General features: G+C 41.3%; 1 protein-coding gene across 4 annotated transcripts in view; it reads left to right on the top strand.

The window, feature by feature from the left end:
* Positions 1-1,743: 1,743 nt before the first annotated feature.
* The window catches only part of LOC140713876 (RNA-binding motif, single-stranded-interacting protein 3), a 632,800-nt gene continuing 607,085 nt past the window's right edge, over positions 1,744-27,458 (top strand). For 2 of the 4 annotated variants that reach the window (XM_073024495.1, XM_073024494.1), the window contains exon 1: positions 1,982-2,269. In XM_073024495.1, coding sequence (XP_072880596.1) covers positions 2,195-2,269 — 75 coding nt within the window. In that variant the 5' untranslated portion in view covers positions 1,982-2,194. Of the gene's footprint in view, positions 2,270-27,458 lie in introns of all 4 variants that reach the window. The other 2 variants (XM_073024497.1, XM_073024496.1) reach the window with 2 other exon arrangements.

The raw sequence follows: 27,458 nt of genomic DNA, 5'->3' as shown, positions 1-27,458 counted from the left end.
TCTAGATTTGCTTTCAGAATCCTTGCATTTTTCCGCCAAATGTTTATTCAATTTTTCAAAATTATGGAACAGAACCCAATAAGGCTGATTGTTAAAAATTTTTAAAAATCTGCAGATGCTGGAAATCTGAAATATAAACAGAAAAAGCTGGAATCATTCAGATCAGGCAGGAATAGAAATAGAGTTATGTTTTGGGGTTTTCAAAGTTCAAAGTAAATTTATTACCAAAGTTCAAATATGTCACCCTGGGATTAATTTTCTTGCAGACATTCAGAGTAGAATGAAGAAATAGAATAGAATCGATGAATAACTATACACAAAGACTGACAAAAAAACGAGGTGCTAAAGAAGGGAAATTGTGCAAATACAAAAAAGCCAAATAATTATAATAAAAAAGTAAGTAAATAAATAACACTGAGAACAGGAGTTGTAGAATCCTTGAAAGTGAATCTGTAGGTTGGGGAATCAGTTCAGTGTTGAGATGAGTGAAGTTATCCACACTGGTTCAGGAGCCTGAGGGTTGAGGGACAATAACTGTTCCGACATAACTGTTGCTGGATATCTACTATTTAGATAATTTAGTTTTTTTTGTTTTTTTTTTCAGTCTGATGCTGCAAAATGATTTAAATCAACACACATCAAAAGTTTTTTTGTTTTCATTGTACACTTTTTGAAGAAATATTGAGAAAATTGGAAGCTTTCAGATTGTGCATGTTAGGTTAAGATGGCCCAGTGACAATTCCTTTTGATGGGATTCACATTCCCCTTTAAGTTCAAATTCTACCTACTGCATGACATTAAAAATAATCACTTTTTATTCAGCCATTTGTGCTCTGTTTTAATTAAATTGCCACAATATACATTTAAAATTCAGTAAATCAGAAACAAAGGAGATTCTGCAAATGCTGGAAATCCGGAGCAACACACGCATATTATGCTGGAGGAACTCAGCAGGTCGGGCAGCATCTATGAAGGGGAATGAGCAGTCGACGTTTAGGGCCGAAATTCCTTATCTTGACCTGAAGTCTCACACCACCGGTTTAAAGAAGTTCGTCCCTTCAGCCATTGAGTTCCTGACCCAATCGGCAAATCCTGCATCGATCGCCACAGTTTAGCGATACTATGGCCACTGTTTATTCCTCTCCATGGACGCTGCCTGACCTGCTGAGGTCCTCAGCATTTTGAGTGTGTTGTTTTAAATTCAGCAGTATCGACTGTAAATCATAAACACTGGATTTCTCCTCAACTTTTTAGGTTAAGTTCTCCAGCGTTCAGATCACCGCCTTCACCCGCCTGCGCTTGTCTTCACCATTTTGCTGGTGTGTTAGAGAAACAGAATAAAGCCGGAAAAGTCATGAGAAGCAGAGGAAACTTCATTTTTAAACAAAACTTAATTCAAAGTAACACCATTTTGCCGACCCTGTAATTGGCCAGAGGTCTTTTTCATCCACAAAGGGTGAAACTTTCTGCGAGGACCGTCGGGTTTAGTACTTCATTATTTTAGTTATGATTGGCCTATTGTAAAAGTACTTAGCATTCAAGTGAGATGGCAGAATGAATTGGACTCCTGCCTGCATCAGTCTGAATGCAGGCTATTTCTTGGAGGAAACACTGCAGCCTTCTGGACTGCGTCTGTTTCTCGAGGGAGAGGCTGCCGAAGTCCCTCCCACCAGCGAGAAGGAGAAGGAGGAGGAGGAGGAGGAGGAGGAGGGGTGGAGGGGGGGTGGGGGTTGAATGAAAGACAAGACAAGCCCTAAACACCATGTCACTCCGTGAAGGAGATATCAGCAACAAGGCTGGAAAGCTGGTGGAAGCACGGAGGGCTTAGGAGGAAGCCGGGACTGCAGTGATTTTCAGCCCGCTCTCTTATCTTCCTCATCTTTCAAAGTAATTGGAGTTGCTGAGGGCAGTATCAACTGACATTTTTTGGCATTCACACTTTGATCAAATAGCGAGGATTGTATACCTTTTTTTTTAATAGAGGAAGGACAAGCACCGGCAGAACTCCCGGATCCAAAGGAAAAAAAAAACCTTTCAGCTGTATTTAAACTGGCAAACAGCAGAAGGCAGAGAAGTCCCGAAAGCCTCATCAGTCACTGACACTGTCAGGAATAGTGGTTTAAGAGGAAGAAGGGCCTGGGGCACTACACGCTGTCAGCGAGTTCCCTGCATCGGAGATAAAGATTCCATCTTCATGGGCAAACGCTTGGAACAGCAGCCAATGTACCCTCAGTACACCTATTATTACCCTCATTATCTCCACACAAAGGTACCGTATGCAAACAGTCTGCCTGCGTCTGTATGTGTCTGTCTTTTGCTCTGTTTGTACATATATATTTATGTACCTACTGAATGACGAATGCCGAGCCAACTACAGAGGACCGTGAATTATGTTCCGTTTTCCCCTCTCCTGAACTGAGTGTCCTGCAGGCAAACTATTAGACTAAATAGGTACTTGAAAGAGAAAGGTCTGTTATTATAGATTGCCTGTTTATAGGATTAGCACTTTTTAAATGAAGCTAACTGAAACCTTTTAATGGCCCTTTTTATGAAAGCTAGAGAGATCTAATTTTGTAAATTTGCTCGGCTCTTTATTGAAGTATAGTTGATTCTCCGGGTGACATGTCATTTACCTGTTAGTTGAACTGCCGACAAGGCCTACGCGCTTTGCTTTTTTTCCCCTCTGCTACAAATTTGACCGCAGCTGGTGACACTTTGATTTGATTTATAATTTTAATGCATTTACTTCCCTGTTGCCAGTGGCAACTCTTTTAGACAGTGCATATTACATACCGCTTTTGGAAAGTCGGTCTGGCTTAGCTCACTGTACAATCCAGCTGGTTTTTCCCCCCTTCTCTATTATACAGCATTTTACAAGGATTTTCCCCCCCTTCAAGGTCGATTTCCTGAGAATGTGATCTCCGCGAATGCTCAGTCTACACCCTGTTGGCTGCTGTGGGTTGGTGCTGACTGTTAGTGTCTGCAGTCCTGTATTTAAAACAGGGATAAAAAAAATATATATAGCTGTTAAACGTGAACCGTTTCAATCGCCTTTCTGAGTTCCACTCCCGTTTACCTTTTTTTTTATCAATATCTGAGAGCAGAGGAGATAGAAAACACGCAGTAGAGTCCACAAAGTAACCAAGAACGCATGTTAACAGCGAGGAAGGAAAACATCTGGCTTTCATTAACTGGAGAGCTAGTCATCAGCTCCTGGGCCATTTTAATAATACTAGCGGAGGTCCTCGTTTCGTTGCAATTTTAGCAGAGCATAGTCTGCATTTGAGAGGCGACCTACCCGGCCATCTTCATGGGGATTGGGAGACTTTTTCTGACTTAAAAAAAAACATACTACTTAATTAGCAACAACAAGAAATAGACTTTGCCATTATTTCTCCTATTGTTATGGCGAAGACTCTTAATACGTACATTGCAAATTTCAATCAACCTGCTGATGGCTGAATTCCAAGTTATTACGTTTTTAAATGTGTTATTGTGGACAACTACACCATTTCTTCTGGACGTTTGTTAGGCCTCGATCAAATCTTCCTTTTGTACGTTACTTCGGTCAGTGTTGGTAAATACATAACGTTGTTCTTCGGCTCCTTTTGATTGAATGCTACTGACAAGCTAAAACCCTGAGAGAGCTGTAGTGCGGCGCAGTTCAGACGGTATGGTTTGAATTGTAAGCAAGCCGGTTTGCTGAGCTCGATAATCATTTATAATGAAGAACATTGAGTATATCCTTTCACGTGTGTTAAAGGTGCACATTAGGAAATACCTATCAATCGCTTATTTCTGTAACTACTTTAGCAGTGTCCCATTGCGTGTGTGAATCTGAAACTATGATTCCATGGTATCTGAAATGACCATTGTCAAGAATTTCATTTTATGGTTGTGAACGATAAAATCAACTTGAACATGAACCCCTGATTTTAAATGACTTGGGCAATCTGTTAGATTTTATTAATTGAATCCACGAAGTATGTATCTACACACGTTTGTACATGCAGGACCTATCACTCCTCCCTGTGGCCTATGTACTGTGTATTGTACACAGCTTAAAGTTTGCTTATGTATTACAGGTAATTTTGTTATTGCTGAACTGAAAGAGGATTCCTCCTCCCCATTTCCAATGAGACTATTTAACTGTGGCTTTAAACACTGTAGGTCTGGACTTTTCCTGTTCCAGTTGTGTAATTCACCCTGTATACTGTGGCAAAGCCAATGATACTTAGTGATTCAAAATGGAATTTAACTCCCCACCAAATTTGTGCTGCATTGTGATTTAATGTCCAGTGATGTATTCTGACATTGGCATGCTGAAATTGATACAATTTACCTGCCATTAGTAATATCCATTCAGTAATATCTGTATTTGCAGAGAGGGCGTTTGGATTCAGCCATTTTGCAATGTGAACCAAATTCCAAACACTGGTCTGAACTGATGGGAATCTTAAGGAGACTGTAGTGTTTTTTCTTGGAACTACGCTCATTCCTGCTAAGTAGAGGGGCTGTTTTTATATTTTTCAACTTGGACACATTATTCTAAAAAGAATTAGGCTATTATGCCTTGCAACCTTGTGACATTTGTTAACGGCATCTTGTTTATAGATATTCTGTAATGAAGCCAACTTCACAATCCTCTCACTTTATTATATTACTAAAATATGTCAACGTGCAAACTATTTCCACAATAAACCCACCATCCTAAAGCGGACATGGCTCCCGGCTCTTGATTTGGCCTTTAACGGAAATATTCCAACACATTCTTGTGGAGCAGTATACAGCTTCCTGTGTACTCTCCTGAGTATTGTTTCGGAAAACCTAAATGCAGACTAAAAAGTTATAGGATTGCAATTGTGGTGCCTGTTATAATGAATTTCGTGTGTTTCAAAATTGTTAAGTATTCAAAGTCAATTTATATTTAAAAAGTGCGTTGCACTATTTTCTTGGAATTGCAGAAGAGGGTGTGCCCTAGGCCAGTGGTGAATTTGGGGAAAAATACCCCAAATTGCACAGACTTTAAACCTCATTTTACTTTTGTTCATTGAAAGCCCCAATTTGCAAGATTTGAAAAGAGAAATGAGTGGATTATTTGATTGAGAAAATATACAGCACTCATAAGAAAAAAAAAGAGTTACTTATTTATTTTTTTTGTTTTTATTGTATTTGCACAGTTTGTCTTCAGCACCTTGGTTGCTTGTCAGTTCTTGTGTGTAGTTTTTCATTGATTCTATTGTATTTCTTTGTTCTACTGTGAATGCCTGCAAGAAAATGAATTTCAGAGTAGTATATGTTGAAACATATTTTGATAATAAATTTACTTTGAACTTTCAAGATGATGTCTGATCTCAAGTTTGCATGCACTTGTATTTTGAGGTGAGATTAAAAGCAGGAATGCTCAGAAATGCTGAAAATGCCAGAAAGATATATCTTCAACATAGGAGCCAAATATCTATAATGTTACCATATCCAAATATACTGTTGAATGTACTCTGTAATAGCAATGTTTTGTATTTAAATTGAATGCAATGTGGTCTCTAAGCCTTTGTTCTTGTGAATGTTAAACCCGTACTAACAATCTTGGGTAAACCTGTACTACCAATCTTCGGTAAACCTGTACTAACATCTACAAGTACACTTGGCCTCTGGTGTGAAAGCAGTGCATCACTATTCCCAGGATGAATCACTGAATTGTGCTCTTTTCCTCCAGATTTTCAAAGTTTGATACCTTTTATGAGTGGTATAGGTAGGGTAAATGCAATCGAGTTTCTTTCACTGAGGCTGGATGCAGTTATAGTCACTTGCCTACAAGAAAGATATCAGTAAGATTGAAAGAGTGCAGAGAATGATTACAAGGATTTTGGCAGGACCTCAGGATCTGAGTTATAGGGAATGGTAGAATAAAATAAGACATTAATGCCACTTTTTCCACTGTGGTTGACTGAGTCTACAAGAGGTCACGGTTTAGGGTGAAAGGGGAACATCATGGGGAATTTCTTCACACTCAGAGGGTGATGAGAGTGTGGAATGAGCTACCTGTGGAAGTGGTGGATGCGCTTTCAATTTCAGCACCTGAAAGAAAGGTACATGGATGAGAAGGTTATGCTCCAGGTGCACATTGATGGGTGCATATGGGTCTAGGTGCATTTAAATAGTTCAGCATGGGCTAGATGGGCAGAAGAGCCTCTTTCTGTGCTGTAGTGTTCTATGATTCAATGACTTGCATTGCCCAGGGAAGCTAGAGTCTGACATTGAGAAGTTAGTGAGTCAAGACTGTATATATTTAAGATTTGAAAGAAAGCACTTGTTGCCTGGTCACCCTGTCTGACATGAAGATAATGCACAAAATATGTCAGCATATCACTGCTGGCTATGATTGGGTTTGACAACCTAAGCCTTTTCAAAGCATAAAATCACTGAAGACTCCCTATTGTCTGCTCATTTCTCAGTCTGATTACTTGTTATCACATTTTCTGAATCCCCTTCTCTACCATCTGGTCTCACAGAAGGGTCTTGGTGCAGGGATTCCAAACAGCAGCCAACCTGACAGGGCTCTGCTACCTTGTATTATTCAGATTGTGTTTAGTGCTGTGCGTAGAACGTGGTTCAGATGGAGGGAGCAATTCATCAAGCAAGCACAAATTTCAAACTGCCTTCTCTAGCCATCTGCAGCTTGGATTGAAGCCAAGGCTGGACAAGGCATAGAGATGCTCTCAAGCTATGTTCTGAATATCACCATAAAATCTCAGCTCATTACTTCCTGTACTGATATTTCCAGATTCAAACTACTGTCAGCTTTGGAAGGTCACTCAGAACTTCTGAAACCAAAGGTTAGAAATTAGAAAATAAAATTAGGCTATTAATATGTGTAGCAAAATTGATGATAAAGTAGAAATAAAGAAAGTTTTATTCTCTCAAGCTCCTGTTTATAAAGAAAGGTGCAATGGTCAAAATGTGATCTATATATTTGTGTTTGACTTGGGTTTGCTAAGAAAAGAAAGATGCAAATCTTATTTTAATTCCACGTTTTGATCTACATTCAGAAAGCCAATGAGTGTGAACAGTCATAAGATGTGAAGGAATTTTACATGTGTACTCTTTCTTGCTGACAGTCCATTTGCTGCAAGATTTACAACAGTCAATTAGTTAAGGTAACTAACTCCACAACAACAGCCTTTGGACTCATAACAAGCAGGACTGACCAAGATGAATCTAGGTTATTTTTTATGTTAACCAGAGTGAGACATGATAATCCAGAAGGTCTCTTTAGAATCCCAAACTTGATGCTTTTGTTTAGGAATTTACCTTGTTGGTTAGTGGGATGGCCTTCAGATTACAATTATAAATAGGAAAAATTGGTGAAAAATTGCTTGATCTTGAATTTATCCCAGAAATGAAGGCAATTAATATGGAGTGCAGTTGGAAGTAAAAATGTATCATTAATCAAAGTTTCAGGAATGTATCCAGCCAAGTGACTGGCTAATAAGCTTTTTCAATGCTTTTTATGATAATGTTCGAAGTAAAATAAAATGATAAAGGGTGAGGATATTGTTTTTGGGATAATATTATAAGACCATAAGACATAGGAGCAGAATTAGACCATTCAGCCAATCCAGGCTCTTTTCCATTCCATCATGACTGACGTATTATCCCTCTCAACCCCATTCTCCGGCCTTCTCCCCATAACCTTTGACACCCTTACTAATCAAGAACTTATCAACCTCTGCTTTAAATATATCTAATGACTTGGACTCCACATTGGAGCTATAGATCTTTGGGTCTTGCCGTCAAATAAGCTTTTAATTAGATGGAGTGCTGAACTCTGGAATTAATCCAGAAGTCTGCAGAGCCGGTCATGGCTGAGGTTACAGTGGTGAATGCAGGAAAAGGTCGAAAATATTGGCATAGAACGTTACTTCATTTGATGCTGATGCTTGGTAAACCTATCATTGGGTAACGTTTGTACATATTGGCGACTAGTCGAGATTGGCTGAAATGTAGTTCTATAATGTTCACACTTCTTCACTGTTTTTGAGGCAAACCAACTTTGTGCAGTGTTTTTCTGTAGTCTTCGGTGACTGTGTTCACTTTGCAGTACTTAACTGTATACTGAGAATATTAGAGTACAGATGTTAATCTTCGCCACAGAGCAGATTGTCCATCCATTATAAAACTTGGTTAATCAGATTGTTTTCAAAAAATGATAGATAACCCCAGTGGTCAAGGTACCTCATCTAAACAATATGTAGTGTCCATGCATCCATTAACTCACATGAGTTGTGTTCACGTCGTCATAGATCTTCCAAGGCATTTTATTTTATCATTACCATCCCTGAATGATTCAAAGTATATCTAAGAGAAGCCTCATTCTCTAAGGAGGCTTCTCTGAATACCAAGAACATAGAAATGAAGCCTCTGAGTTATAGCTTCATACATAAATCATGACCGCAAAACAAAGGTGGTTTTTTTAAATAAAAAAGTTCAGAAATCTGAAATAAAATCATAGAATTTTGTGACCCTGAAACATAGACTGTTTACTCCTTTCCCCTCCATGCTGTCTGACCAGCATTTTGTATGTGTTACCCTCAATTAGATCTTTTCTATATTCAAATCCTCTGCTCACACCTGCTTTCTCCTTAACTTAGGCAAGAATAAGTTCCCCATCCTTGCATGCATTCCACACTCTGTCCTCCACAGCTCTGCACTGCAGTTCATACTTTCTTTGTCCCTTTTGATCATGCCCTCTCTCATTCCCACCACACTCTTTCCCTCATTCCCTCTCTCCCCCATTTCCCTTGCTTTTCTCCCTCTTGCTCCTTCTCCACTCCCCATTCTTTTACCTCCTTTGTAATTTCAAATTAAACAGTTATTTTTCGGTCAGTTCCACTGATGATGATGATTTACACCCCAATTTATCTCTGCTTCTCTTTCCCTTGTTACTGCCTGATCTGCTGAATGTCTTGTGACTTTTCTGCTTTAATATGATTTTGTATGTTTTTGATAATGACAAAGTCAAATTTGATTTATTGTCAAAGTATGTATATGTTACTATATGCTCAGTGGCTACTTTATTAGGTTCCCCTTGTACCTATCTATTAAAGTGCCCACTGAATTTGCTGCTGTATCCTGTCCACTTCAAGGTTTGACATGCGCGTTCAGAAATGCTCTTCTGCACACCGCTGTTGAAACGCGTGGTTAGGCAAGTTACTGTCATCTTCCTGTTAGCTTGAACCAATCTGATCATTCTCTTTTGATATCTCTCATTAACAATGTGTTTTCAGCCATAGAACTGCAACTCACTAGATTTTATTTTTGTTTTTTTGCACCATTCTCTGCAGATTCTAGGGACGGTTGTATATGAAATTTGTATATGAAAATCCTAGGCGATCAGCAGTTTCTGAGATACTCAAACCACCCCGTCTGGCACCAATAGGTTGCCATGGTCAAAATCACTTAGATCACATTTCTTCCCCATTCTGATGTTTGGTCTGAACAACAACTGAACCTCTTGACCATGCCTGCGTGCTTTTATGCATCGAGTTGCTGCCACATCATTGGCTCATTAGATATCTGCATTAATGAGCAGGTATACCTAATAAAGTGGGCACTGAGTGTACAACAACTAATCTGTGGGGCAAAGTTTAGTGATGGGTTGGGAATCATTGTTCATCGTAGAGATTTAACGCAAGTGATGATCCAGGATTTGGATAATCCATTAGCTTCAACTACTGTGGATTATTTAATGAATGGAATATTGTTGAGTTCAAGTCAAGCCAAGTCAAGTTTATTGTCATTTAACTACATACATGTATATAATGAATATAACCATATAATGTAATATTGAAGTGAAATGTTTCTCCGAACCAGGGTGTAAAGCACATGACACACATAACACGATAACTTATTGTATGAAGGTAAGGATAAAATCTACAGATGAATCACACATAAATAACAAACTAAGGTGCATTAATAATAAATATTGTAAGGTACAGAACAGATTGACCAGTGACACTTTGAATAAAATATGCCTGAGAGTTCAGAAACCTAATGCCTTGGGGGAAGAAACTGTTTCCCATCCTGACCGTTCTTGTTTTTATGCATCGGAGTCTCCTGCCTGATGGTAGGAAGTCAAAGAGGATGCTGGATGGATGGGTGGGATCTTTAGTGATACTAAGGGCCCTGCGTATGCAGCGCTCCTGATAAATGCACCCAATGGATGGTAGGGAGACTCCTATGATCCTCTCAGCCATTCTCACAGTCCTTTATGGGGACTTCCGGTCTGGTGCTCGACTGCTCCCATACCAGATGGAGATGCAACTTGTCAGGATGATCTCAATGGTGCTCCTGTAAAACACAGTTAAGATGGGGATGGTAACCTTGCTTGCCTCAATCTTCTTAGCAAGTGGAGACACTGCTGTGCCTTCTTATTCAGGGAGATGATATTAAGGGACCAGGTTGCAGTTTATAATATACCTGACATTTAATTTTGAACTTGACCTCAACAGTGAGTATAAGAAAAGTCTAATGAATATAAAGTCTAAGAAGTGCTGAGAATGTTTCAAAGCTTTATGGAAGCTTTTGATACTATCTCACAATTTTTTTAGAAACAGTTTCTTCCCCTCCACTATCAGAATTTGAGGGAACACACACTAAATGCTGGGGGAGCTCAGCCAGTCAGGCAGCATCTATGGGAAGGTATAAAATGTCAAAGTTTTGGGCTGAGACACTTCATCAGGACTCATGAAGGGACTCGGCTTGAAAAGTCGACTCTTTATTCCTCTCCATAGAGGCTGCCTGAGCTGTTGAGTTTCCCCAGAATTTGTGTGTGTGTTGCTCTGGATTTCCAACATCTGCAAAATCTCTTCTGCTTATGCATCACGCCCTCACTTTTTGCTCTCTTTCTGTACCACTTGTTTACTTTTTATATTTTTTATTGTAACTTATCATATTTTGTTAATATATTGTACTGTCCTGCTGCCACAAAGCAATAAATGTCCCGACATGTGTCAGTGAAAATAAACCTGATTCTGATTCAAATATACTAATGACCAACAAAGCACAGACATGCAGAAAAGGAGTCCTTCAGCACAGCATTGTGGGAGAAGCCCTAGTAAAAGAAGTTCAATTCCAACATCCGTCTAAAGAAAGAAACTTCCCTGCAGATTCCAGGAATGTGGAAGAACCTTCCTCATTGAAACATGACTGGTTACAGGTTACACTGTTGCTGTCAGATCAATGTAATTATGGAGGTTTCACTAATACCTTCATGCCGCAAAACCTTTGATCTATTTCCCCTCATTCTTCTGCCATCCACTCAGTTTTGTGCAGGTAGGTTGAACCACTGTGTAGCTGAAGACAAAATGGCAGAAATAAAACTAATCGTAGTTCCTCTTCTTTTGTTCTGAAGCATCCCTCTGTTTATTATTGTACAGAAAGGAGTTTGTACTGTCACCCAAGATGTGGGTCAATGGCCCTCCTTTTGCTGAGGTCAACCACAGTTGTTGCATCCTTGTTGTCTACATGGGAGTCGATATGCGAACCAGTTCAGTGCAATATAGAAAGAAAACTGTTGCCCATGCAGTAGGCTCCCCCCGCCACGCAGTTGATGAAACCAAAGGAACGGCAGTGATCGATACAGTTTGGTGCCAGTGGCGTTGTAGGAGTTGCTAGTCAGCATTGAGCTCATTGTAAGATTGCCTTAGTGACACTAGCTCCAGATTTCTCCTCTGTGTTTACTCCCGAAGCCTGCCCCATGACTGGATGTAGCCACAAAGCAGTGGAGGTTTGAGATCAGAGTTTTCCTCCTCCCAGATGAGCAGCCAGTCAGGGTTGATGAGCCCCGTCTGATTGATCGACTGGTTTAAGGCACTAGTAACTGGCTTTTGCCCCTTCTCCTGTCAGGCTTAGTAGCTAAGCACATGTGAAGACCCGGAGCTGGGCTTGGTTGTTAGAGGCTATTTGAAACACATGCCATTGGGAGCATTTAATAGGTAGAGGGAGCTTATCCCCACTACCCCCCCCCCCCCCCCATCCTGCTTTGGCAGCCTTAAGTCATCATCAAAATGTGGACACATGACAAATAGATTACCTTATAATGTGCTTTAACTTGCCGGGGGAAGGTTTCCTCAATGCGCTGGATATGACAATTCCTTCAGTTAAGTGCCCCTAATACACAAAGAAAATCTCTTATCACAACCCCTACCCAGAATTCCCAGTTCGTTTAGAAAATCCCGTTTGCTTTGAATTGAGCAGAAACAGTTTAAATATTGCTGAGATCCCTGGTACTCATCAATTGCCCTGACGTGGATACTTTGCCGCTGATTTCTGCAAAAAAAAAGAAGAGATTAGCTTGATTTGTCACATGTATTTGGAAATATACAGTAAAGTACATTGTTTGCATCAACAACCAACACAATCTGGGGGTATGTTGCGAGCAGCCGTCAAATGTCGCCACGCCATGTCTACAAATAAATAAATAGAGAGACAGAGAGAATGACTCTTACATTTAAAAATCTGCAAATACCCAAAGATTAGGTGGAATCTGTGAATGTTATCATTACAGTTAATATTAACAAAGACTGTGTTCACATTACAGTTGATAGTCTTTCGTCAGAACTGGCCAGTTTTCCAAAACAGCTGAATTCAATTTTGAGTCTCATGCCTGAATGGAAAAATGATTTGGTATTCCTTTAAGCTTGCATTGGACTTCATTGGAACAGATAAGCCAGAGTGGGAGGGACAATTAAAATGATAGTGAGTTCATGGTCACGCCTGCAGACTGAACAATAACTCTTTTCCTTTAGAGTAGCCACGCGATTTGCATTCAGCTTTTCCAGTGTAGAGGAGACCATGATGTGAATTCGAGATGGAAAGAAATACAAGTGAATTCTTGCCTTAACAGCAGGATGGTGAAAGTAGGAGAGATGAAGGACCTAATATTTAATTTATGTTATTTTTCAGCCCGTTTCTGTGCTGTAATACTCTATGACTCCATGGATGGGAGGGGTAAGGAGGGCTATAGTTTAGGTGCAGGTGGATGGGATGAGGTAGAATAAACTAGATGGGCTGAAGGGCCTATTTTGTGCTCTTTAGCTCCATTGCCTGGGAAAAATGCTGTGAGAAGCTGTGGTTAAGGTTTCAAGGAGCTGCAGTTTGGGTATTGTTCAACAGTGTTGTCTTGTGGACGTCAGTGGTTCAGAGAGGCAGACCATAATTATTGTCATGAAGCAACCTGGAACAGACAATGAATGCACTATTACCCATTTCCTACAACTCAGTAATGTTGGCTCAGATTCTATGGCCTGTGACAAGTAACAGTGCCGAAATTGATGAAAACTGCCCTCAAAGATTTAACAAACTCTGTGTCATTCAGTTCTCCTCTCCCATCAGGCAGAGAATAGAAAAGCCTGAAAAGATATGTACCAAGTTCAAGAACAGCTTCTACCCCACTATTGAATGGTTCCCTAGTACAATAAGATGGACTCTTGACCTCACAATCTACCTTGTTATGATATTGCACCTTATTTTTTCACCTGCACTGCACTTCCTCTGTAAGTGTAAGACTTTACTCTGTGTTACCTTGTTTTAACTTGAGCCATTTCAATGCTGGTAAATGATTTGATTGGAATGAACAGTATGCAAGACAACTTCCCACTCTGGCCTCTTGCCTCTTTTCAGCTGCCTATCACCACACCTTGGGCCCTCTCCTCCTTTCCTTTCTCCTATGGTCCACTCTCCTCTCCTATCAGATTCTTTCCTCTCTGGCCCTTTATCTTTCCCACCCACCTGGCTTCACCTATCACCTTCTAGCTATCCTTCTTCTCCTCCCCCCACCGTTTTATTCTGTCAGCTCCCCCTTACTTTTCTGCCCTGAGAAAGGATCTCGGCCTGAACAGACCTGCTGAGTTCCTGCAGCATTTTGTGTGTGTGTTGCAGAACAAGCCTTTCACTGTGTCTCAGTGTATGAGACAGTAATAAACCAGTTCCATTTCCTTTCCTGATGTTAATTTCATTCTGACATCCACCAGCAGTGATCAGTCAATCTCACTTTTCTGCTGCTTTGACATCTCCAGCCAATGTGTCCTTGGGCCACTCTCTCTCTCCCTGCGTGGCCCAAATGCAGTTTTCTGCATGGCGCTGGGTTTCCAGCACATTGATGTGGCAGAGTGCAGCCTCAGGGCTGCCTGGCTGGTGAAAGCGACCAGCTGCACTCTCACAATGGCTCGGGCAGTAGGTGAGGTCTCGCCCTGAGGCCTACCAGCTGACAAAATTATTATTGTGCTTCATAATATTCAAAACCACTCAGCAACTGTTTTAAAAAAAGAGCACAATGCTGAAAGCATTAAAACATTACCTTAACCGATAGAAAATTAAAAAGTAAACACCACTTAAACAATAATTGAAAACATGTAAACTAATTTAATTAAAGTGAATAAAAGATCTACTTTCTCCTGGCAGCTGATTTCCTTCATTAATTTGATTGCAGTATCTACCTGAGAGCTGGGATTTGGAATTGGTTTATTATTGTCACGTCCTGCGGTATAGTGAAGACCTTGTCTTGTGTACTGTTCATACAGATCAAATCATTACACCGTGCACTCAGGTAGATGAAGGTAAAACAACAAGAAAGCAGAGTAAAGTGTAACAGATGTAGTCAAAATGCAGTGCAGGTAAGCAACAAGGTACAAGAACATAATGAATCAGAATCTCTTTTTAAAATTAAATTAGTGCAAAAATAGACATTTTAAAAAATAGTGGGGTGGTATTCATGGGTTCAATGTCCATAAAGGAAATTGGACAGCAGAGGGGAAGAAGCTGTTCCTGAAACATTGAGTGTGTGTCTTCAGGCCTTCCTGATGGGAGCAATAAGAACAAGGCAGCATCTGGGTGATGGGGGTCCTTAATGATGGATGTCACCTTTTTGAGGCATTGCTCCTTGAAGATGTCCTAGATACCATGGAGGTTAGTGCCCATGATGTTTCAAAGTAAATTTATTATCAAGGTACATCTATGTCACCATATACATCTCTGAGATTTGATTTCTTGTGGGTGTACTCAGTAAATCCAATAACCATAATAGAGTCAATGAAAGACTGTACCTAACAGGGTAGGCAACCAGTGTGCAAAAGACAAAAAAAACTGCAAATACAGAAATAAGAAAATAATAATAATAAATATACAAGCAATAAATATCAATAACATAAAGATGAAGTGTCATTGAAAGTGAGTCCTTTGGCAGTGGGAACATTGCAATGATGGGGCAAGTGAAGTTGAATGAAGTTATCCCCTTTGGTTGAAAAGCCTGATGGTTGAATGTTCATAACAGTTCCTGAACCTGGTTATGTGAGTCCTGAGACTCCTGTACCACCTTCCCCAATGGCAGCAGCAAGAAGAGAGAATGACCTGGGTGTTAATGTCCCTGATGATGGATGCTGTTTTCATTGAGGTCAAGTGTATGTCTTATCACACTAGGGAACCAATCAATTCTCCTATCACACTGGCGTAGAAGCTGTTCTTGAGCCTGCTGGTACATGTTTGCAGGCTTTTGTATCTTTGGCCCAATGGGAGTGGGGAGAATATAGAGTATCTGGAGTGGGTGGGACTTTGATTCTGCTGGCTGGTTTACTGAGACAGTGAGGAGAGTAGACAGAGTCCATGGAAGGGAGGCTGGTTTCCATGATGTGCTCAGCTGTGTCCACAACTCTCTGCAGCTTCTTGGAATTGCCATGATGCATCCAGGTAGGTGCATCGATAAAAAATGGTGAGGGTCAAATTGGACATGCCAAATTTGTTTAGCCTCCTGAGTAAGTAGAGATATTCCAAACATGAGAAAATCTGCAGATGCTGGAAATCCAAATCAACACACACAAAATGCTGGAGGATCTCAGCAGGCCAAGCAGCATCTATATGAAAGAGTAAACCGTTGACGTTTTGGGCCGAAACCCTCATCAGGAGTGAATGGTTTTGGTGTTGGTGACATTTATCATCAGAGATGTGGGTGAAATTTCTCGGCTGTGGTTCATTTGCTATGTGCCGTGTTCCATGACGTGGGTGGATCATGGTCTTTCCATGACTAGGATTTTTCTTGGCAAATTTTTCTGCATAAGTGGTTTGCCATTCCCTTCTGCTGGGCAGTGTCTTTACAAGACAGGTAATTCCAACCATTATCGATACTTCTCCGAGATCATCCGCCTGGCCAGGAATTGTAATATAGACTCCACCTTGGCTGTGGAGTGTACGTTATTGGACCAGGACAATCTACTGGTGATGCAACATGGGAGTTCAAGAGGACAATGTAATTTACTAGAGGTTTTTAGCAACATGGTGTTATGTTAACAACCTTTCCCTCTGTCAGCAAAGCAAAAGAGCTGGTCATTGACTCCTGGAAGTGGTAGTGCACATGTTCCTGTCTTTGTCTTTGCTACTGAGGTTGAGGTGAGGGCCTTAAGTGAACATCTGGAGAGGGAATGGAGGTGGAAATTAGTTCACCCAAAAGAGAAATCGATATTCATGCCATCAGTTTGAAGGGTGATCAGACGGAACATAAGGTATTGCTCCTCCACCCTGAGTGTGGCCTCATTTTGGCATGAGAGGAGGCCATGCACTGACATGTCAGAATGGGAATGGGAATTGGAATTATTCCAGCAGGAAGTTCTGCTTGTGGCGGATGGAGCAGAGGTGCTCGATGAAGCGGTTCCCCAATTTATAACATGTCCCTCTATGTAGAGGAGTCCGCATCGTGAGCACCAGACACAAAAGACGACCCCAGCAGATTCGTAGCTGAAGTGTTGCCTCACCTGGGAGGTCTGTTGGTGGCCTTGAGTGGAGATGTGGGAGGAGGTGTATGTGCAGGTGTAGCACTTAGGCCACTTGCAGGGCTAAGTGCCGGGAGGATAATTAGTGGGGAGGGACCAATTGGCAAACGAATTGCGGGGGAGCAATCTCTGTAGAAAGTGGAGGGGGAGGGGGTAAGAAATAAGCTTTACTTGGCACACATGCATCAAGACATTCGGCAAAATATGTCATTTGCATCAAATCAATGTGCTGGGCAGCCCACAAGAGTCGCCACACTCCCAGCACCAACGTAGCTTGCCTACAACTCAGTAACCTGTACGTCTTTGAAATGTGGGAGGAAACCAGAAACCCACACAGTCATGGGGAGAGCTCACAGACTGTTAACGAGCAAACCAGGAGTTGAACCTCGATCTTACAGCTGGGGCTGTAAAGCTTTGCGCCAACTGCAACGTGACATCAAGATGAGCTTCAGGCTGCATAGCTGTGGCGTTACTGTGATGTTCTGTTTCAAATCAACAACATTGGTTGTAGATGTGAGCTCATCCTTTGCTCTGCATCATAGCTTGTGTCCTGAAAGCACAAGGACGATGAGCCAATAAAAGTTGATGATGTGAGCAAGAAGCTGTACAGGCAGAAGCGGTTCAATGTTTCTCAGCAATATATTGAGCTAGTTGAGGTTGCCACAAGTGCCATTTCAGTGGGAAACCAGGACACTCCTGGCACCCAGTACACCATTAATGCCTTCACAAGATAAAAATTGTCAAAAGGATTCAGATTCATATTTATAGAACATATAGGATAGTACAGCACATTACAGGCCCTTTGGCCCACAATGTTGTGCCGACCCTGAAACCCTGCCTCCCATATAACCCCCCACCTTAAATTCCTCCATATACCTGTCTAGTAGTCTCTTCAATTGCACTAGTGTATCTGCCTCCACCACTGACTCAGGCAGTGCATTCCACGCACCAACCACTCTCTGAGTGAAAAACCTTCCTCTAATATCCCCCTTGAACTTCCCTCCCCTTATCTTAAATCCATGTCCTCTTGTACTGAGCAGTGGTGTCCTGGGGAAGAGGCGCTGGCTGTCCACTCTGTCTATTCCTCTTAATATCTTGTACACCTCTATCATGCCTCCTCTCATCCTCCTTCTCTCCAAAGAGTAAAGCCCTAGCTCCCTTAATCTCTGATCATAATCCATACTCTCTAAACCAGGCAGCATCCTGGTAAATCTCCTCTGTACATACTTCCAAGCACCTTAAAACTATGCCCATTCATGATAGCCATTTCAGCCCTGGGGAAAAAGCCTCTGACTATCCACATGATCAATGCCTTTAAATTTTGCGTGTAAAATATTCTTTACATCCAACAAAGTCTTTCAAATCAGTCAATGATAGATAGATAGATAGATAGATACTTTATTCATCCCCATGGGGAAATTCAACCTTTTTTCCAATGTCCCATACACTTGTTGTAGCAAAACTAATTACATACAATACTTAACTCAGTAAAAATATGATATGCATCTAAATCACTCTCTCAAAAAGCATTAATAATAGCTTTTAAAAAGTTCTTAAGTCCTGGCGGTTGAATTGTAAAGCCTAATGGCATTGGGGAGTATTGACCTCTTCATCCTGTCTGAGGAGCATTGCATCAATAGTAACCTGTCGCTGAAACTGCTTCTCTGTCTCTGGATGGTGCTATGTAGAGGATGTTCAGGGTTTTCCATAATTGACCGTAGCCTACTCAGCGCCCTTCGTTCAGCTACCGATGTTAAACTCTCCAGTACTTTGCCTATATCATTTTCATGATGTTTCATGATATCTCTTGTCGGGCCCAGCACACACTCTGCCTGATTTCATTAGTGGGAATATTCAATAGTTTCGAGTAGACCTATAAAGTAAAACTTGTGCTTTTCTTTAAATTTGAAATAGCAGACAGAAAAAAAATGGTAGCTCTTTTTTCTCATGTGCACCATGACTTGTTTGATTTCCCAGTTTCACCGCACAAAATCAAAGAAAATTCTCGCTTTAAATCTCTTCCTATTTCTTCATTTGTACTCATCAGTGTTGCAGTGAACTCTCAGTGGACGGCACCCTTTTTAAAAAAAGAAATAAATTTTACTGTGATAATGTCAAACCTCATTTATTTGGAATTGTAAAACTGGTGTTTCCTTACATTATGCAATTGTACTTCACTTATCTCTCCTTTTGCTTTTAGCTGTCTGGTTGATTAATGCTTATCGGATACATGTCATACTCTTAAAACAACTCTCTTTTCCTAACTAGCACTGTGTATGGATTAGTTTGGGTAAATTACCCTGATTTGAACCAGGGTTACTGAACCAGAATTCGAGTTGACTTAACGAAAGTCACACATTAGTAATTCTGTGCTACTATTTTGAAATAGATTTAAATAATTGCACAGTAAATCTTGATTTGTTATGAATATTGAAGTCCTTAAATGCATCTGTTCAGATCGCAATGATGTCATATTTCGAGGAACTTGCCAACATTTTATAAACACAAGAGATTCTGCAGACACTGAAACGTGTTACACATTTTAGAGTAACACATGCAAAATGCTGGAGGAACTCAACAGGTTAAGCAACATCTGTGGAAAGGAATAAACAGTCGATACTTTGGGCTGAGTCCCTTCATTAGTCAATGTTCATCCAGCGTTTTGTACATGATACCAAAATTTTGCTTGGTTCTGTGGTGCATTCCAAGTTACGAAACTCTAGAGTCATTTAGAAGACAGATGGATACCATTGTTATTCCCCTCTGTGCCTTGGGCAGCAACCTCGCCATTTCTTGAGCATTTTGTCTGCTTTTTATGAGGCCGAGTTGCTAGCTCGTCACTCAACCAGGCACAGACGGAAATCATCCAAGGAGCCAGCTGGATTCGAACCCAGGACCACCTCTCCTCGAAGTCTGATGCTGATGCCAGTACACAACTAGCCAACAGTGGATACCACGATGGGAACATATTTGGCTTGCACAGGCATGAGTGAGGAATTTTGGTACAAATGGAAGAGAAAAAGCCGACTTTTCTGTTGTCTCTTGTGTTTAACCATTGATCTTCATCATCACCCCTGAGGTTCTTTTTCTGTGTCTCCATTGAACGACCTAATGGGTAAAGCAACACCATGATCTCAGCAGAGTCTTAAATCACTAAGAGATTCCCAGTTCTCACCATCATCTGGATGCAGGCATTTCCCAGCAAGGACCTTACCTAGCGGTCAACACCAACAAATCCTGCATATAAAGTGAAAAAGATAAAGATTGGCTTTGTTTGTCAAACTATATCAAAATATTGAAATGTTCAGTGAAATACATTGCTTGCATCATATTAAATCAGTGAGAATGTGATTGGAACAGTCTGCTAATGTAGCCACACTTCTGGTGTTAATATAGCATGCTCACAACTCACTAACCTTAACCGTATGTCTTTGGAGTGTGGGAGGAAACTAGAGCACCTGCAGGAAACTCACATGGTCTCAGGGAGAACGTACAAACTCCTTACAGGCAGTGGTTCAGCATTGAGATGAGTGAAGTTATCCATGTTGGTTCTAGAGCCTGATGCTTGAGATGTAATAACTGTTCCTGAACCTGGTGGTGTGGGACCTAAGCTCCTATACCCTGTACCCCCCTCCAAATGGCAGCAGCGCATAGAGTACATGGTCTGAATGTGTGGGGGTCCTTGATAAAGAATGCTGTTTTTTTCTGTGGTAACACTTCTTGTTGATGTGCTGAATGGTGGGGAGGGCTTTCCCTGTGGTTGACTGGACTGTATCCATCACTTTTGGTAGGCTTTTCCATTCTTGGGCATTGGTGTTTCCATACCAAGTTATGGTTCAACCAGTCAATATACTCTCCACTGTCTATTCTGCAAAGCAATTGTGCTAACCACTACATACTGTGCTGCCCCCTCCCTGTCTTCCTAATCTACCTGTCTTGGCTTAACATGAATGGTTCATCCGCTTGCAACTAATTCCCTGCAGAGCAAAGATTGTGAGCGTGTGACATTCTCACAATCAAATAATGAATTTCTCCACTGAGCACTTCAGGGAACGAAGTGATGCTTCGCTGATGTTTGTCTGGTCAGACGTTCTGTCATTCAAGTAATTAAATGGCAGGTTGTGCCCAAAAGGAGCCATGTTGCAACTGCAAATTTAAAAATGCCTATCTTCAACCTTTTACAACCATTTGACATTCTCCGTTCTCAGTGGAAGAGCAGAGAATTGAAGTAGGTGGAGTCAGTCTTTTGACTGATAGGGGAATAAACAGTTCTGCGTGCATGGATACAATTTCCTGCTGAGATTCCAAAGGAACTTGGTGGACTGCCAAACGAAGTTGGGTTAAGTTATAAGTGCTTATTTTGTTTTTAAAGCAGAAAATATCAGCTTCTTTCTCCTTGTCGGAACTGCTGCTCCCTTTCCGCAGAAAATGTAATGTTGCCGCAGTCGCTATCTTGACTGGAATGGCACAAGCAGAACCAAGCCACAGTGGACCAGTCAGTTAAAAAGAATACAAACCATGTGAACAGCAACAATCTTCCCTTCAGGGAGAGGGTGGCTTGGTGAGATTTAGCATCTATACCCAGCAGCTCAGAGAACAACTAATCAGGCTCATGATTGAGGCCATGCGCTCAATCTTGCCACCATCTGGTTTGAACGTTTAATTGTTACTGCTGCTTGTGTTGGGATGGGAGTCACTTTCGCTTTCTGACCCCAGCCTGTTCATGCTTAATATTTTCTTTTTATAGTGTGGCACAACAAAGTTTGGTTTAAGGTTGCTTGCTAGCTTTGTGGTTAACACAATGCTTTACAGCACCAGCAATGCAGGTTCGATTCCCAGTGCTGTCTGTAAGGAGTTTGTACATTCTCCCTCTCAACTTCCTCCCACATTCCAAAGCTGTGCAGGTTAGGGTTAGTAAGTGTGCAAATGCTATGCTGGTGCCGGAAGCATGGAGACATTTGTGGGCTGCCCCCTGCACACCTTTGGACTGAGTTGGTCGTTGATGCAAGTTAAGCATTTCACTCTGTGTTTTGATGTACCTGTGACACATAAAGCTAATCCTTTTTTTGAATCTTTATTTGACCCAAGTCAAATCATGCCTGCTTCCAGTGGCATTTGCTGCCCAGTTTAGAAACCTATAGCATTGCCTAAAACTGCACTGCAGGGTCATTGAGTTACACCACAGATTCTACAGATGCTGGAAACCCAGAGATACACACACACAGTGCTAGAGGTACTCAACAGCTTGGGCATCATCGATGGAGGGGAAGGGGCAGAAGGTGGAGGGAGGGGGGGAGGAAGGAGTTCAAGCTGTGAGGTGGTTGATGAGACCAGGTAAGTGGGAGTTGGGTGTGTGGGATGAAGTGATTTATTGAGTTTCTTGCAACATTTTATCCTGTTCTGGGCTTCTCCCTGCTTCTGAGCATGTGTTTGCAGGATTTGTAACTCATCAGAGGATATCTCCCCTTATTTCTGATTCCATCAAGTTACCCACAGCACTATCTGAAAATTTGGACATCCACTCCTCTCCATGTTATGTCATCCTTTACTATTTGGTGAACTGGCTTCCCTGTTCTTACGCCTCCCAGCATGTCCTAAGATTAAGATAAGGTAAGAAATACAAGAGATTCTGCAGATGCTGGATCTCTAGAGTAACACACTCAAAATGCTGGAGGAACTCAGCAGGTCAGGCAGCATCTATGGAGAGGAATAAAGAGTCCACATTTTGGGATGTGTCCTGATGAAGGGTCTTAGTCTAAAACAGCAGCTCTTTATTCCTCTCCATAGAGGCTGCCTGACCTACTGAGTTCCTCTAACATTCTGTGTGTGTTACTTAAAATAAGCTTTATTTGTCACATGTACATCAAAACGTTGAGTGAAATGCATGGTTTTGTGTCAGATCAATCAGCCAAGATTGGGCTAGGGGCAGCCGGTAAATGTCAGCTTGCTTCCGACGCCAGCATAGCATGCCCACAACTTATTGCGAATCCTAATATCTATGTCTTTGCAAAGAAGACCAGAGCACCCGGGAGTAACATATGAGAAACAGGGAGAATGTACAAACTCCTTACAGACAGCTGTGGGAATCGAACCCCAATCTTACAGCTGTATTTTTTAAACATTGCACTAACCGCTATACTACCAAGCCAGCTGTTACTTTTATTTTTTATTTTATTTTATTGAGGTACAGCGCCCCAACCCCTCCAGCCCTTTGAGCTGTGCTGCCTAGCAACCCCCGATTTCTAGCCTAACCACGGGACAATTTACAATGACAAATTAACCCACCAGCCGGTGGGTCTTTGGACTGTGAAAGGAAATTGGGACACCTGGAGGAAATTCAGGTGGTCATGAAGAGAACGTATGGACTCTTTACTGACAGCAGTGGGAATTGAACCTCGATCTCTGGTGCTGTACAGTATTGTGCTAATCACTAGGCTACCATGCTGCCGATGTGTTATGTATCCTCCGGTTACAGTACACTTCAGTTTCAACCAATTTCCGTCAGTGGACTAGCTTTTTAAAACCTGATAAAGGCGCAAGTTTGCCAGTAAAAAGGGGGAAAAGAATGAATGGAAGGAAGTTGTAACTTTCAAGACCTGATAGTTATAAAAAGTTCAAAGTAAATTTTATTATCAGAGTAAATATATGTCACCATATACAACCTTGAGATTCATTTTCTTTTGGGCATAAACACCAAATCTATAGAATAATAACTAAGAGAATCAATGAAAGACCACACTATCTTGGGCCTTCAACCAGTGTACAAGAGACAACAAGCTGTTCAAATGCAAAATGAAAGAAATAATAATACATTTGCATCGAACTGTGCAAGTGCAAAAGAAACAATAATTGTAAGTAAATAAGCAATAAATATTGAGAACATGAGATGAAGAGTTCTTAAAGTGAGTCCATAGGTTGTGGGAATAGTTCAGTGATGGGACAAGTGAAGTTGAGTGAAGCTATCCCCTTTGGTTCAAGGGCCTGATGGTTGAGGGGTGATAACTGTTCCTGAACCTGGAACAGTTAACTGGAGTGAAGTTATATCTGGAAGGGATTGTCAGCATGGCAAAAGAATTGGCATTTCAAATTCAGATTCTTTTATTTATCTCATCTACATTGAAACATATAAAAACATACTGTGAAATCTGCTGTTAACATCAACAACTAACACACCCTAAGGATGTGCTGGGGGTAGCCAGCAAGTGTTACCACACATTCTGGTGCCAACACTGCATGTCTACAATGTTCAGCAGAACAACACAAGCAACAACCTCAACAACAACAGCACAAAAGAACCGTAGCAAAATAAGACCTTTTTCTCCCTTTCATCTACATGCTCACACAGACAGACAGTCCTCCAACAACAGAGCAGGCTACTTTTGGGGCTCCAGCCTCCAGTGGACACGCAGACTCACAACGATCAGGTCTTCCCCAGTGGACTCAGAAACTTGCAGATTCAAGTCTTTGGCCATCGGACTTCTGAGTGACTTCCAGGCTTCGATCTTTAGTATCCAGGACTTGCTAATAATGGAGACTGTAAGACCATAAGATATAGGAGCAGAATTGGGCAATTTGGCCCATCAAGTCTGCTTCGCCATTTCATCATGGCTGATCCATTTTTCCTCTCATCCCCAATCTCCTCCCTCCCACCCCCACCACCCCTTGTATCCTTCAGGCCCTGACCAGTCAAGAATCTATCAATCTCTGTCTTAAATATACATAAAGTTGACCTCTACATCTGTCTGTGGCAATGAATTCCACAGATTCACTACTCTCTGGTTAATGAAATTGCTCCTTCAACTCTGTTCTAAAAGGACACTTTTCATCTGTTCACCCATGGCATGAAATAATTCCAAAAACCTTCAGAGGAGTAATAAGGATTTTTAAAAATCCTTTTCCTTACTTGAAGTAATTTTTTCTCTCCCTAATGTCAGGAATTGTCTGTTCAGCCATCTCACTATCCCCAAGTCCAAACACACTGTTCTTTAGAATTTTCATCAACCTGTCAGATTTTATTCTAAGCTCTTTCTCCTTCCTTCGCAGTAATCTGTGCACTGCCAATCTTTCTTGTTCACTCATTTCCCTCTCTCTATTTCTTCACCCTTCTTAGTTTATTTTCATACCATGTGGAAATAGCATCTCCTCCACGCTGACAGTCAACACAGGCACTCCACAAGGATATGTACCACACCTACACCTACCCCTTTGACTGTGTGGCTAAGCACACAAATACCACCTACAATTTCACCGAAGATATAACTGTTGTTGACAGAATCTCAGATAGTGATGAGGAGGCAGACAAATGTGAGATAGATCAGCTAGTTGAGTGGTGTCGCAACAACAACCTTGCACTCATCATCAGTAAGACCAAGGAATTGATTGTGGACTGCAAGAAGGAGAAGTCGGAGGAACACACACGTCTTTTATGAGAGGTTGGTAGTGGAAATGGTGAGCATTTTCATGTTCTTGGGTGCCAACATCTCTGAAGATCTATCCTGGCCCCAACATAGTGATTCATTTACAAAGAAGGAGATTCAGTATGTCACCAAATCTCAACTGATGAACCGTGGAGATCATTCTGACTGGTTGCATCACTGTCTGGTATGGAGGAGCCATGGCACAGGATCAAAAAATGCTGAAGAGGATGCCAGTCCATCACAGGCACTAGGTTCCCCTAAAAGAGGAAATCTTCAAAAGCTGATGCCTCAAAAAAGCAGCATCCATATGAAGAACCCCCGTCACCCAGGACATACCCTCTTCTCATTGCTACCATTAGGGAGGAAAGACAGCAGTCTGAAGGCACACACTCATTGTTTTAGGAACAGCTTTTTCCCCTCCACCATCAGGTTTCCAAATGGTCCATGAACACTACATTAATATATCTACTCTCTTCTAGCATTTCATATTTTATGTATTTCATTTTGTAATTTGTAATTTTTTTTATGTATTGCACTGTACTGCTGCCACAGAACAACAACTTTTACGATGTCTGTCAATGTTACTAAATCTGATCCTGATTCCATTCAGTTTGTTTTGTCGGTCTGTAGTTCCTCATTCCCTGGCTTCTTTGATATATTCTGCTGTCCTTGAGACTTTGCTGTCTCATTTGACACTAAACAGCTCGCAGTCTCAATTTCAAATGCAGTTTCTCTCATGACATTGAATTACCAATAAAATAAGGAACCTTTGATCCATTTTTGGACTCTGGAACCCCTACTCCTGGACTCAACGCTGAACTCCAGGTGACTGGCTGACAATGGCACTTTGCTTTCTCTCAGTCCTGAGGGGAGTAAAGCTGACATACTAGAACTTGTACACACACTCCGAAAAGCCCGGAATAAAGAGCTGTCTGGAATACAAGAGCAAAATGGCTCTTGCTGTTTATGCAGAGTTTCATTTCTGATAGTAATGCACCAAATTATTAAGCAGAACGTATGTATTTGCTGAGGAAATGCTGTAACCAAGTGACAGAAAGTGATGGGTGAACCAGAACTTCAAAGGTATTTACAAGTGGATGTCAAGATTGGTTTGTTTATGCCAGGAAAGCATGATGTGTGGCTGTTCTGTTATGTTTGGGGCAGTCGACATGAGAGTACATGCTGTTCATGCGTACAATCAGTGGCCACTTTGTTAGGTACGCATGTACACCTGCTCATTAATGCAAATTTCTAACCAGCCAATCATCTGGCAGCCACTCAATGCCGAAAAGTATGCAGACATGGTCAAGAGGTTCACTTGTTGTTCAGACCAAACATCAGAATGGGGAAGAAGTGTGATCGAAGTGACTTTGACTCTGAAATGGTTGTTGATGCCAGGCAGGGTGATTTGAATACTTCAGAAACCACTGATCTCTCAGGATTGTCATGCACAGCAGTCTCTAGCCTTTATAGAGAATGGTACGAAAAAATCCAGTGAGTGGGAATTCTCTAGGTGAAATGCCTTGTTAATGAGAGGAAAATGGCCAGACTGGTTCACGCTGACAGGAAGGTGACGGTAACTCAAGTAACCAGGACTTACAATAGTGGTGTGCAGAAGATTAACTCTGAACACACAAATTGTTGAACCTTATAGTGGATGGGCTACAGCAGCAGAAGACCATGAACGTGCACTCAGTGGTCGCTCAATTACGTACTGGGGTACCTAATAAAGTGGCCACTCAGTGTACGTGTGAGTGCATGTCCTTGCATCATTTTTAGATTGCTGAATAAGATTTCTGTTCTTCTTGTCATGACAGTGTATCTCAGTATTTGTGTCTGGTTGTATAAAAAGGCTTTCTTGCATTGGGGATGTCAAGGAGGAATTTATTTTAGAATCAGAATCAGGTTTAGTATTACTGACATATCCTGAAAATTCGCAGTACAGTGTAATATATAAGAATACTATAAGTTATAATAAGAAATATACATTCAAAATTAAACTAAATAAGAAGTGCAAGAAGAGAGCAAAAGTAGTGAGGCAGAGCTCATAGGTTGGCTTATTGTCCATTTAGAAAGCTGGTGGCAGAGGTGAAGAAGCTGTTCCTAACCAAAAAAAAAAGTGGTCTTCACTCTCTGGCTATACTCTGGTAGAAGCACCAAGGGCAGGCCATATTCATAGTTTCTTCCCCTACGCCGTTGAACTGATCAACTATTGTAGGTA

Source organism: Hemitrygon akajei, chromosome 20 (genome assembly GCF_048418815.1).
Source record: "Hemitrygon akajei chromosome 20, sHemAka1.3, whole genome shotgun sequence".
In the NCBI taxonomy this organism is placed as follows: domain Eukaryota; kingdom Metazoa; phylum Chordata; class Chondrichthyes; order Myliobatiformes; family Dasyatidae; genus Hemitrygon; species Hemitrygon akajei.
The sequence above is the reverse complement of the archived record's forward strand: the minus strand, read 5'-3'. Positions and strand labels throughout refer to the sequence as shown.